This window comes from Micromys minutus, assembly GCF_963924665.1.
Source record: "Micromys minutus genome assembly, chromosome: 7".
NCBI lineage: Eukaryota > Metazoa > Chordata > Mammalia > Rodentia > Muridae > Micromys > Micromys minutus.
In genome coordinates, this window is record NC_137976.1 from 59,696,333 (window position 1) to 59,709,023 (window position 12,691).

General features: G+C 45.4%; 3 protein-coding genes across 3 annotated transcripts in view; 1 reads left to right on the top strand and 2 right to left on the bottom strand.

Annotated features, from left to right (window-relative positions):
- LMLN (leishmanolysin like peptidase) overlaps nt 1-488 on the bottom strand; it is a gene marked incomplete at its 5' end in the record, with an annotated part of 52,460 nt that extends 51,972 nt beyond the window's left edge. The window contains 2 exon segments of the mRNA XM_080918742.1: nt 280-476; nt 479-488. Of these exon segments, the coding sequence (XP_080774868.1) occupies nt 280-476; nt 479-488 (207 nt within the window).
- Nucleotides 489-2,447: 1,959 nt separating this feature from the next.
- On the bottom strand, nt 2,448-6,180 carry RPL35A (ribosomal protein L35a). Its single transcript, XM_080918744.1, has 5 exons — nt 6,171-6,180; nt 5,528-5,573; nt 5,183-5,335; nt 3,985-4,129; nt 2,448-2,524 (listed from the first exon to the last, which is right to left on the bottom strand). Exons 2-5 carry the CDS (start codon nt 5,536-5,538, stop codon nt 2,501-2,503), a joined length of 333 nt encoding a protein of 110 aa, XP_080774870.1. The 5' UTR covers nt 5,539-5,573; nt 6,171-6,180; the 3' UTR covers nt 2,448-2,500.
- A 6-nt stretch (nt 6,181-6,186) lies between these two features.
- The window catches only part of DRC9 (dynein regulatory complex subunit 9), a gene marked incomplete at both ends in the record, with an annotated part of 38,719 nt that continues 32,214 nt past the window's right edge, over nt 6,187-12,691 (top strand). The window contains 2 exons of the mRNA XM_080919523.1: nt 6,187-6,287; nt 10,959-11,226. Coding sequence (XP_080775649.1) covers nt 6,187-6,287; nt 10,959-11,226 — 369 coding nt within the window. The remainder of the gene's footprint in view (nt 6,288-10,958; nt 11,227-12,691) is intronic.

Consider the following 12,691-nt stretch of genomic DNA (forward strand, 5'->3'; position numbering starts at 1 on the left):
AATTGTGGGGATGCATGCCAGAGCTCCTGAGTCAGAAAGTGGTGGAGCAGGTCGGCAATCTGTTTTAAGAAGCTCTTCGGTTATTCTAATGCTCGCCCAAGTTTGTGGGACTACTAGCTAAGCGGAATGGGAGGGGGACAAGTGTCTAACTCAGCTGCTCTGCAGGCGGCAGGGGCTTTCTCCTGCAGAGCACCTGCAGTCTGCTGCCCGGGACGCCACACCCTCCACGGCACTCCAGCCCCTCCTCGCCCGGCCCAGTCGCGACCCGCTTCGCCCTACCTCAGTGTCCGAAAGGACGTGATGCCGACACGGAGGCGAAGTGCCCAGGGAGACTGGTGTAGCCGCGGCGCCGACCGGGAGCCCGCCCAGCACGAGCAGGACGCCTCGCACCCACAGGCAGCAGCCCCAGCGGCCTCGCGGCCCTGGTCCCGGACCACCCGCTCCTCCAGACCCAGCGGCCGCCATCTTCGGGCCGGCGTCGTTACCATGGAGTGCGACGCCTCCTCGCCGCCGCCCGCCCTCGCCCCGGACAGGTGGCGGGCCCTCAGCTGCCTCGCCATTGGCCGGCATCACTCCCGGTCTGGCGGAGGACGAGGGCAGCGACGACCGCGGCGACGCGCCGAGCCGGCCAATGAGCGCCACCGGGCAGCCCACGTGAACTGAGCTGTGGGAACCCTGGGCTGGCGGGGATTAGTGAAGAGCGGATGGGTTTGGGGAGCGGTGTATTCAGCACTGGCCCCACTCCATCCAGAGGCAGCGTTAGGGCCAACTGCCAGGCAGTCGACCTACAGGTTAAGACTGGTCCTGTGAACCTGACCCCGTTCAGTCCATTCCAGCATGGGTCGCTTAAGCAAAGCTACTGATACAACCAGCTAGGGTTATGGTATTCATGATTCCACCCACTAACCCCCCCCCCAAAAGTTGGATAGCTTAAAGCTTACTTCCCATTCATGTTATTCCTTATACCTTAAAGGAGACCTCTCTGCTTTACACAAATATTGGGAACATTAACAGTTCCCAACATTGGCTTACCTTTGTAAACATAACTATACAGCCAAGCCACCCCCCCCCAACTTTAAAACATTTTAACAATCTAACATTCATAACCTTTTCTCTTAAGATTTACTACATATAGCCGTCTTCCGACACACCAGAAGTGGGCATCAGATCTCATTCCAGATGGTTGTCAGCCAACATGTAGTTGCTGGAATTTGAACTCTTAGTGCTCTTAACCGCTGAGCCATCTCTCCAGCCCTCCTAACTGCTTTTAAGATGGAACTTTATAGATTTAAAGCAGCACTATGAAGTCCACTGTATTTGCTCTCAAAACCAAAACTGCAAACCCCATCTTCGTTTATAATGGCCTGTGAAGATAAATATTAACATTTTTAAAGCTCCCTTTGTGCCTGTCCTGGAGACACTTAGCTCTTCCAATGTCACACCTTATACAGCTGACCACATTACTGAGAAACACAAGTTGCTTTTTGGCTTTTGGGGAAAACTTCCATTGGAATAAACCTAAGACTGACACTTCTTAACCCCAAAAAGTCGATTTCAATGTTGGGGACATTAGGGGTCTAGTGAGCTAGCCCATGCCTCAGAGTTGCTTTTTGTTACACTCCTTTGGAGACCACTCCCAACCTGGCAATGAGCACACATTTCTAGGGAAGTCAGCTTCATCTTGAATTAACCAGTCTTGTTGGGAACTGTCCTGATGCATATTATTCCAGCACCCAGTTAGTGGAAAGAGGACTCAACCTTAATAGCTCAGGCTCGGTAGCAGTCCAGTCTAAATTGGTTAATAAATCACTTGTTAGCAATCTAAATAAGCCTTATTTCCAGGATATCCCCAGACTTACAACTGTTTGAGAGCCTTGTAAACTTTTCTAATTATGTTATTAACAACCCTGCAACAGTATTAAAATCAAAGCCATTTTCAAGGGCAGTTTTCCAAGGTAGAAAAAAATGTACCAGCCTGGCCTTTTCAGGATATTTAAATCCCAAATCACCACCAAAAGGCAACATACACCAAGATAAGCACCATTCAAATTCTTCCCAACTCCCCGAGCCTCTGGATTTGTATGGGGAACAGTATGTACTTTTTAACCACGTGGTGCCTCACCTCACACACCACAGCACCCCAAACCAGGGCATTTCAGTGAATTCAACTCAGGTTTAGGATTTAATGCTTCTTTCACTCAATCTAGAATGGAAACCACTCTCTATAGGTTATTCATTAACCCTGCTATGCCCCAGCATTAACAAATATAAAACTGTTCCTAACACAGGCAGTCACTACAGTCCTGGCTGGCCTGAGTATTGGCACAGAAGGTTTATGCCACCACACCCAGCCAAACTATCCAATACTGTTACATAGAAGTTCCTTGCACTCCAAAAATGTTGTACAACTCCAAACACCTCAACACAAAGAAAATTTAGGACAGATGTGAAAAAAATACAAGAGCACAAATCTACTTTTATTTATTTACTCTCCATTAGTTTAAATCCGGGATGGGTACAGCATCTGGGGAAAAAGAGAAACAGTAACATTAGGTAAATAAATATCCCATTACCATGTTACTCATCCCAAAATGCACCTGGCCATTTTATCCTGATAGTAAAGAAGCATTTGGCCTTTATATGACACTCATTTTGTACATGTTCATCCGTGTGTGGCATGTACATTCTCAGCTGCTGTTCAATTTGAGATGGAAAGGTCTCTCACTGGATGAACCTAGAGCTCACTGTCCCACAGCACCAGGGACTCTCCTGTTTTCCCAGGACTAGGATTACAGACACACTAGCATGTCTAAATTTATGTGGCTGCTGGGGAGAAAGCATGGATCTTGTGCAGCAAGCACTGTATCAACTGAGCCATCTCCCCAGTCCCAAGAACCTGAACCTCTCCCCCACTGGTACCTAAGCCCAAGGACTATGAATGCAAACTACAGTCACGCCACTGAACTATCAACCCCAGCCCCCCAAACAGCTTTCCAAACAAAAGAAAATACTCAAGGAATGGCTTAGAGGGTACAGGACTTGCCACCAAGCCTGACCACACAGTGTTTGATTTCTGGCAATAGCCACAGTGTAAGAGTTGACTCCTACAAATTGCCCTTTGACCTTCATATACTGCTGTGCCATAGGTACATATACGGAAGTGTAAAATGACAGCCCCAAAACGCAAGTCAGTTATGGTGGCATTGACCCACATTTGAGTATAAATGGACTCAAACTAAATAAAGAATGACAAATATATCAACACAGTATGTCGAAGACATGGGCCAACGAGCTGGAGAGATGGCTCAGAGGTTAAGAGCTCTGACTGCTCTTAGGTCCTGAGTTCAATTCCCAGCAACCACATGGTGGCTCACAACCATCTGTAATGGAATCTGATGCCCTCTTCTGGTGTGTCTGAAGACAGCTACAGTGTACTCATATATAATAAATAACTCTTTAAAACCTAGCGTGAGCATGCTTTCCACGTGCAAGATAAAAATCACTGTCTACTCTGGCACTACTGAAATGGACATGACAGACATGACAAACAGCATAACACCCCTCTGAACGCCCAAAACAGGTATGGCATAACATGAGCATGGCATTGGCCTGAAATCCCAACTGAAAAGGCTAAGGCAGAAGGACTTTAAAGTTCAAGGCCAGCCTTGACAACTGTGAAAATCTGCCACAAATTACAACAGCCTTGTGTATACATAACAAGTTCCAGGCCAACCAGGGCTATAGTGAGACTTTGTCTCAATGATAGAAAAGTATTTCTCCTCCCAGGTTGCTTTAGTTGTAACTGTAACTTATTCATTTGCACACCCCCCCTCACCTGCTTTACTCTGCCAAGTCTGATGGTTCCATACTCCTCACTTAAGCCACCAATTCATACATTAGTTTTACACTCTAGAATTTTACACTCACAAGTCTTTAGAGATAGGTAGTATCAAAAAAGCCGTTGATTTTGCTATTAGCACTTACCACACGGATTCTGTGTCCAATGGCCTTTGCAGGAAGGTTGCTTCGGAATTTGGCACGAACCATACCACTGTTTCCATGGGCCCGAGTTACTTTTCCCCAGATCACTCTGGTTTTGTTTGGTTTGCCTCCAGGAGTCACTGTATTGCTGGTTTTAAAAAAGATGTAAGAATCATGAGGTCAAACACCAAATAAATTTGACATAATTTCACTTACTTCCTAGGATCTGGTGGCTTCCACCTCTACTTCCCACACAAAAAACCTTGAGAAACTGGGGTAGAAAATGGAATATTCATTCAACAGTTTATATACATTAAGTCTATTTTTATAAGATTACAACTACTAAAGACCAAAGAATCTGTGTGTGCTAAAAACATTAAGAGTAAATTTCAAAGACACAGCAATGAAGCCTACTTGGGATAAAAGCTGAAAAATGAGGACTTTAAAGCAGGTTGTCAAAGACTGAGAATAAGGAATCGAACAAGCCACTGAGGTCTTAACTAGCCTGAAATCTGGGACAGGACCCTCACTCAGGTCTGCATATACTCATAATTTGACAATGTACATAAGGCCCAATTTATATATGGCCTTATGTTCAATCCCCAGTAGAAAAGGACCAGAGAACCAATGCAGCACCCACCCGGCACCCCATCAAAATATCCAGGGAATCTGACAACCTCAGATACACAAGCAAAACACCAATACATATAAAAATTAATTTTTCATAAAATGTCTTCCTAAATGTAACTTCAATAATTATTTTAAGTCAAGGTGCAATAAATTGTTTTCTGACAGAGTAGGGCAGAATCATTTAATTCCATATAGATGTGAGAGTAGAAAAAAATTATACAATAATGAAAATAAGTCTGTCCTAGTAATTGTTATCTTTAGAAATTAAAATGAATCAAGATACATTGGAAAGCATTAAATGAGCCCTTTCAAAGGAAAATGAAAGGCATTAACAGCTGTAATCTTTCTTTTTAACCATGTTAGGGACTGAATACAGGGACTTTCTACACTTGTAATTTTTCTAAGAGCCAATGGTGTCTATATACCACCACCAAAAGAATCCTCTAGTTTCTTAGAGCTCCCCACCGTCTCTAAGATGACAAAGCCAGCATCATTCTCCACTAACACCCCTACCTTTTCAGTAGAAAAAGCGAAGCCAAGTAAAAATTAAAAGGCATGGAAACATACTTACTTTTTTGCTTTGTACACATAAGCACATCTCTTGCCTAAGTAGAACTCGGTTTCATCCCGGGCATAAACGCCTTCAATTTTAAGAAGAGCAGTGTGCTCTCTTTGGTTCCGGAGACCTCGCTTGTAGCCAGCAAAAGTGGCCTTGCACCACAGCCTAAGACACAGAAGAAAGACATCATGACTACCCTACTGCAACTTTTTCATTAACTTTTAGCAAACTACCATGATTTGTTCCGGAGTAACTCCTAGTCCAGCTATCCGCTTTCCCTCCCGCATTAAACTTGCGTTTCCCGTCTATTTAATCTAAGAAAAAATAGAAATGGAAAAAGCTATTATTATCTCGTACCTTCCGGACATACTTGCGATCTTTGGAAGTCCTGTTCCCAGCAGGCCTGAAAACAAACGAGAGCTCAATTGAAAGCCATGCAGCACGTTCCCCACCTGTCATCATTCTCGGCGCGGCAGACGAATTCGGTTCGCATCTCAGGTAGGTAGACCTCTTACCCTAAGCCATGCCACCTACAGCAGCAGAGCCTGGCAAAATACTCAGACTTCTGGCAACGAGTGACAACTGCTCGGAAACATGGCCAATCGCTAGGTGGGAGGGCGACTCACCACACACGTAACTTCTAGAACCCCATAAGGAACCCGGAGGCAAACTCATGCCTCAATCAGCAAAGAAAACAGGTAACACATGCAAGGCCCAGTTCTGTGCGGGGAAACCAGCTCCTAGGGACCAGCGACCGCTTCCTGGGCAAGCAAGGCGGGGGAAATGCACCCATTCACTCCTCCGGAGCCTCTCCTTCCCCGGCCGGGGCCTCAACACCATCACTCCGTCATCTCCTCCATCCCGCCCCCCATTTTCCTGCAATCCCCAGACATCTCTGGAGGTCGGCTTCTCCGAGATGCGGGGTTGTCTCGGTGAGAGATGGAAGTAAACCCACCCCAGAAATCTGCCCCCAAAGTTCAGCAGCCAAAACCTCCCTCACCTCCACAGGCGCCAAGATGGCGGAAAGAGGAAGACAAGCCCCGCCGCGCGGCCTTGTGGGATGCAAGCTCCGCCCCTCTCCGCGCTTAGGCCTCTTCCACTCTGCCAGAAAGCAAAGGTCAGAGAGAGCCTCGATCCAGCCAAGCGGCGCTCAGGAACTTCACTTTTTCTCTCCTGCCCTTTAGTCTTTGTAAGCGGCAACACATATTATTTAGAAATAAAGAAAGGCAAAATTTTAGTCGACTAAGAGTTAAGGGTCCTACCCCTTCCCCCCCCAAAAAAAAACCCTGCGTGTCGCGTTGCCATAGCTACCCATTAGTTTGGTTCCCGCCTCTAGCCGAGCCTGTAGAGGTAAGGAAAAGTTGAGTGTTTTCTCCTTTTCCTAGAGTGGAGACTGGAATCCTACCATAGAAGAGAGGAAAACCTGGAGCACGAAGGCAGGAAGAACGCTACCTTCTTGTTTGTTCTTAACTTTTCTCCCATCTTTCATCTTTCAATTAACAAACAGGGCATGCTGGCCCTTTCCCCTTAACCTCCGCGTTCATTCCTGATACTGACGGAGAAGGATCACCTCACAAATTCGAGGTTTGGCTAAGTTACATACATAGCAAGGTCCCATCTTAACAGCAACAAACACCTATGAGGCAAATCGCGGGTCCCGGGGTTTGTTTGTAACCCCAGTTATCTGGATGTGCAAACAGGAGAATAAAATTTGAAGGGCCATCCTCTGCTACCTAGGGAGTACCAGTCAGCTTGAGCTACATGAGACCCTATCTGAAAAAAGGGATAAGGTGTGGGGAAGTGAGAGATAGATATATTCGTTCTTCCATCCTTTGCCTGACTTGGCGGATGAAGATGGATTTAATAGACAGATTAACATTTCCTAACTTGTGCATTAATTAAGGGGGACTGACAGATCCATTCTTTTATTCAGAGAGTAATTTATTGAATGACTACCACTACCAAGAATGGTGTAGTCTTAGAGGGCACTACAGTAAACTAAAGTATCTCCCCTCTTGCAGACTACATAGGGGAGCAAGGTGGGCATGCTGACCCTTGTGTCTGTAAACCCTGTACTTAGAAAGCTGAAGAATGAAGATTGCTCTGTTTTAGGCCAGAATGACCTACATAATGTGTACAAGGATATCCTGAGCTACAGAGTAAGACATCTCACTCCTGCTCCCCACCCCACCCCCCCAAAAACCCAAGACACCAAGCAGATAAGACATGTGGTATGTTAGAAGGTCAAAACTTCCTATAAAAAATATACATGTATATTCCACATGTATGTGTGTGCTTTCAGGGTTCAGAAGATGGCCTCAGACTTCCTGGAACTAGATTTTACATGCAACTTGCTTTTGTTGTTGTTGCTATTGTTGTTTTGTTTTAAGACTAGAGAAATAGCTCAATGTTTAAGAGCATATACTACTTTCAAAGAGGTGGCCAGTTCGATTCCCAGCATTTACATCAGGCACTCACAATTACCTGTAACTTCAGTTCTCGGAAATCTGCTGTATGCACACAGTGCATGTAGGGGCAAGTGAGCACATACACATAAAAAAAATTAACGGGAAGGACAAGGTTTCATGTAACTTAGGCTGGCCCCAACCTCCCTACATTGAGCCAGGGATGGTCTCATGTTCCTGATTCCCTTTCACTTTCTGAGTACTGTAATTACAGACTTTTCCCACCATGCCCAGCTTTAAGGAGTAATAACTTATGAAACTAGTGTCCAGGATTAATGTAGGTTTTCTGGGGCTGGAGAGATGGCTCAGCAGTTAAGAGCACTGACTGCTCATCCAGAGATCCTGAGTTCAATTCCCAGCAACCACATGGTGGCTCACAACCATCTGTAATGGGATCTGATACCCTCTTCTGGTGTGTCTGATGACAATGACAGTGTACTTACCTGAAACAAATAAATAAATCTTTAAAAAATAAAATAAAATAAATCTGTTCTCTAGTGACTACCAGTCAAAATCAGAGTACAAGGACACATACTAAAATTGTGTTGGATGCCAGTTTACTGTAAGAGAGGCAAAAGACTACATTGAGTATAACTTGTTTTGGTGGACCAGTCATGGAGCCAGCCACTCAATGAGCCTGCGTTCTATGAGCCTGCTCTCCTAAGGAGGAGGAGACAAACCATAGCTCTTGTGATTCTGTGATTTTTTTTTTTCTCCTACAGGAGCATGGGAATAAAGGAATAGCATTCCCTCCAGCTGATATTGTGTTTCTTTTCTCCTTTAGGTTACTTCATTCTTGGGAGATTTTAAGTCTACCCCAGAAGGCAAGAGAAATGAAAACGTATGTTTCAAGTTCCAGTTTGTTGAATTTTGTGGGTTATTTATCCGTAACAATGTAACAAACTGCCCCCCCCAATGTAATGAACTAAAATATAAACATTGTATCATTTCAGAGTTGCTGTGGATTAGCATTTGGGAGCATTTAGCAGATGTTTCTGATTTGGGGTTTGTGCCATTTAGTTCTCTCTCATCTGTAGGACAAAATGTCCGATGATAAGCAGTTTGGGGAAGACAGGAAAGGCATTGTCTTGGCTCACACTTGGAGGGGTGGGTGTGGCAGCAAGAGCAGAAGGGACTGGTTGCCTGCCATCCTCAGTCAGGAAGCAGGGAGAGATGAATGCTGAGGCTCAGCTTGGCTTCTCTTTTTTATTCAGTCAGGTAAGTCTTCACATCTCAAGTAACATGGTCTAAAATTCCATCACAGCCGTGTCCACACACGTTTACCTCCTATGATTCTAGATGCAATCAAGTAGACATTAGCCAGAAGGTGGGAGTTCACCAGGGGCAACCTAAGGGTCCTCATGACACTTCCCTGGGAGTGAGCTTTTGGCTGAGATAGAAGCAACCATGTTATCTGCCACCTCGCTCTGGAAATCACACTTTTTCTCTCACCAGATCCATGTGGTTTCCCCACTTAATGTAGGGAAAAACCACACCAGGGCATAAAGACCAGAAAGAGTTATGTGGGCCACCTTAGAAGCTGGCTAGCATGTTATCTTTCAGTATTCATGAGGCCCTAGAGATTGACTTTTGAATGTGGTGCTTTCAGATAAAGTTAATTGTGGTTCAAATCCAAATGCATTAGCATAGCCGATCAGCACTGCCAGCCAGTACATTACCTTTGGTTGGTCCTACTGGAGGGTCTTTGGCAGAATCCCATGCAACCGCCCTGCCTTGGTCATATATAGAGGTTATGTTATATAACAACATGAAGTTCACAGGAGTTGACGTACATGCTGCCCAAGTCCAGCATGGCCTTGGTAAGGGTGGAATGACTTGGTTCCCACCCCTGGCACAGGGCCAGCAGTTAATGGCTGCTGTGAGTGTAAGGCGTGTTTGTTTAACAGTGTACATGTTTCACACTCCTCCCTCAAGGGATGTCCTCCCTGTTAATGTTTATGACTCCATACCAGTGAGAAACAGCAGAAGCCCAGGAGTCGAGGGTGTGTCTAAGTCTAGCAAAATGGTAATGTTGGGACCTTCTGGACAGCCCTTAAGACTGTGAGAAAGAACATGAGTTCAAAATCGTGTGATTTCTCAACTATGTAAAAAAAGTGTAAGGATGCAGTATGAATTGTATAAGGAGCTTCGCAGATCTAAAGGAGCTGCGCCGTAAGCCAACTTGTCAGAAGATTCTAAGGAAGGAAATAAAGAGATTTAAGGAATGGTGATCGAAGGAGATCCCACCCAGCTAAGATTTTTCTTTTCTTTTCTTTTCTTTCTTTCTTTCTTTCTTTCTTTTTCTCTTTTGTGTGTGTGTGTGTGTTTTGTATTGTTTTGCTGGCAAAAGCAGACAGATTCTTGAGTTCAAAGTCAGCCTGGCACAGAGAGACTTCAGTTCCAGGGCCAGACCAGATAGAAATGGTAGTTTCAGGGTCCCACCCAGTTAGTTTATTCTATATACTTAACAGAGGCAGACAGATCTCTGAATTATTTTGCAATGTTAAAAAAAAATGTAGCTTACTGTCTCCTAAGAATCAAGGGGCTGGGGTCATGGGATACTGATTCTTGGGAAAAATCCAAAGGGAACCTGGGGTACTGACTGAACTGATATGTAAATAGAAAAATGGGGGTTTTGAGCTACAAGAGATGAGCTATCTAGAGGGTTTCCCCCCTTTTTTATTGTATATTCTCTGTATTTATGTTTAAAATATTATCCCTTTTCCCCCATTCCCCTCCCCCTCCCCCTCCCATTGCCTCCATGAAGGTGCTCCCTCTCTCAACCACCCTCTCCCATCTCAGCACCTTGGCATTTCCCTACACCAGGAAAACAAATCTTTGCTGGACCAAAGGCCTCTCCTCCCATTGATGCCTGACAATGCTGTCCTCTGCTACAAGTGCAACTGGAGCCATGGGTCTCTCCTAGCAAACTCACTGGTTGATATTTTAGTCCCTGGGAGCTGTGGAGGGTTTGGTTGGTTGATAAAGTTGTTCTTCCCATGGGGTTGCAGATCCTTTCAGCTCCTTCAGTCTTTTCTCTAGCTATCTAGAGAATTTTTAACAATAGTAAGAAAGAACAGCTAGGAAAGCTGTATTGAGCAGAACACAGAGAGAGCTGTCTGGAAGTGTCTCCAGCAGAACATAGGCAGTCAGCTTGGACCCACGATTTGACTCTGAGTCCTTAGTTTCGCTGCTCTCAAGCACCCCTTCTCTCTGAACCCTTCTCCAAGCCAAGGCTGGTCCTTGGCAACAAGTTACCTGTGTTTTTGAGGGTAAACAGTATTTGCACATTAGCCACCAATTTCACCTTTCTTTCCTCTTAGCTTTAGGGAAGATCTGGAAGCCATGGAGTCTCCTTCAGAGCTTTTACAACCCGAGGTTACTGTGGTGGTGACGGGAGAGCCGCCGAAAGCTCTAGAAGAAGAACCGAACTATGAAGAAGAGGAAGCGACCCCCTCAGAAGTCATAGAGTCGCTGTCCCTTCTAGATGTGCTGAGGATATCTACAGTCATGGAGGACATCATCGACCAGCTCTCCATTCTGGGTTACATCATCCCGGTTCAGTATGACAGACGGCTGAGCCTCAGCCAGGTGAGCACACTCACCTCTGCCCGACCTCTCCGTTACCGAACTACCCGAGTCCTTAAGTTTAGCCTGGAAGCAGCACCTTTACAGCAAATAAAGGGCCAGATCACAGTTCTTTGAGGTCTGTAGCCAAAATGGGCAAAGTGACATATAGCTGAGGTTTCAGGCCTGATTTACAAGCACAGTAGGGAATTCCAGGATAGGTGACCTCTATGTTAATCTGTTGGGTCTATCTCTACAGACCTGATGGTTTGTATATACTTGGGCCAGGGAGTGGTACTATTAGGAAGTGTGGCCTTGTTGGAGTAGGTGTGACACAGTGGGACTTGGGCTATAATGCCCTACCCCTAGCTGACTAGAAGCCAATATTCTGCTAGCAGCCTTCAGATAAAGCTGTAGCAGTCTCAGCTCCTTCTGTACCATGCCTGCCTGGATGCTCCCATGTTCCCGCCTTGATGATAATGGACTAAACCTTTGAACCTGTAAGCCAACCCCAATTAAATGTTGTCCTTGTAAGACTTGTCTTGGTCATGGTGGCTGCTCACAGCAGCAAAACTCTAAGACAACAGACATTCCATTATTGGTTGTAGGGACTGGAAACTTGTTGGGGTGGTCTGGAAACTGTTGCTGGGGAAGTAGCTGAGGAGGTCTGGAAACTGCCGCTGACCCATTGTCCTTGCCTCAGGCCAGGTGGCAGGGACACTTCTGAGGCCTAGACTTGCCTGGAATCGCCCAATTCTTGGAAACAGAGATTTAGACCTAGTCTGAACTGTCAATTTGAAATCTGTCTTGAAATCAGCCTAACCTTCTCACCTTTATATTTATAATAAGCCTTATTAGCACCAGATATCAACCCTCTACACCATTTTGTCTACTTCTCTGCCAGTAACCCTCACACATTACTTGCCATGTTACATCTGGCCACTCTTACTCTCAAAAGCTATCGTTCATGGCCACTCGCTCATGATCCACCTACCCCATGGCAACTTTTTCCTTGCTCCTCCACTCTCTCCTTCTCCTCATGGTCCCTGCCTCAGTCATCAGGCCTGGGAACTGAAGGTCCATTTACCTCCACCTCTCTTCTACCCAGCTACAGGCTGTAGGCATTTTTACTAACCAATCGTGGACAACTTGGGGGGAAAGGTTTACATAACAAATGTTAGTATACACGAGGATCTGCTCATCTTGGAACAATAAGACCTTGGGGTACAAAATTTAATATCTGAATACATCAGACCAACCCACTACAGCTTTAATAAAAAATAACTGTTTTGTTGTTGAATATGTTGTAGCCTGCTTTTGTAAATATTCGGAAACTTTACCATGTCAATAATTGTATTTTTAATGATGACTTCTGGGCATCTTTGAGCTCATGTCTGTTGTATTAGCACTGGGGCCAGGCTGGTGAGATGGCTCAGTGAGTTTAAGCCGGCAGCCGGTAGCTCTGCTGCCTGGCACAAGGGTCATGCCT

What these genes read in the sequence shown, in the direction of transcription:
- RPL35A (XM_080918744.1), bottom strand. An exon ending in TATGTGTACAAAGCAAAAAA is followed by an intron (nt 4,130 to 5,182) that starts GTAAGTATGTTT and finishes TTTTAAAACCAG; the next exon opens with CAATACAGTGACTCCTGGAG. An exon ending in TTGGACACAGAATCCGTGTG is followed by an intron (nt 2,525 to 3,984) that starts GTAAGTGCTAAT and finishes CTTTTTCCCCAG; the next exon opens with ATGCTGTACCCATCCCGGAT.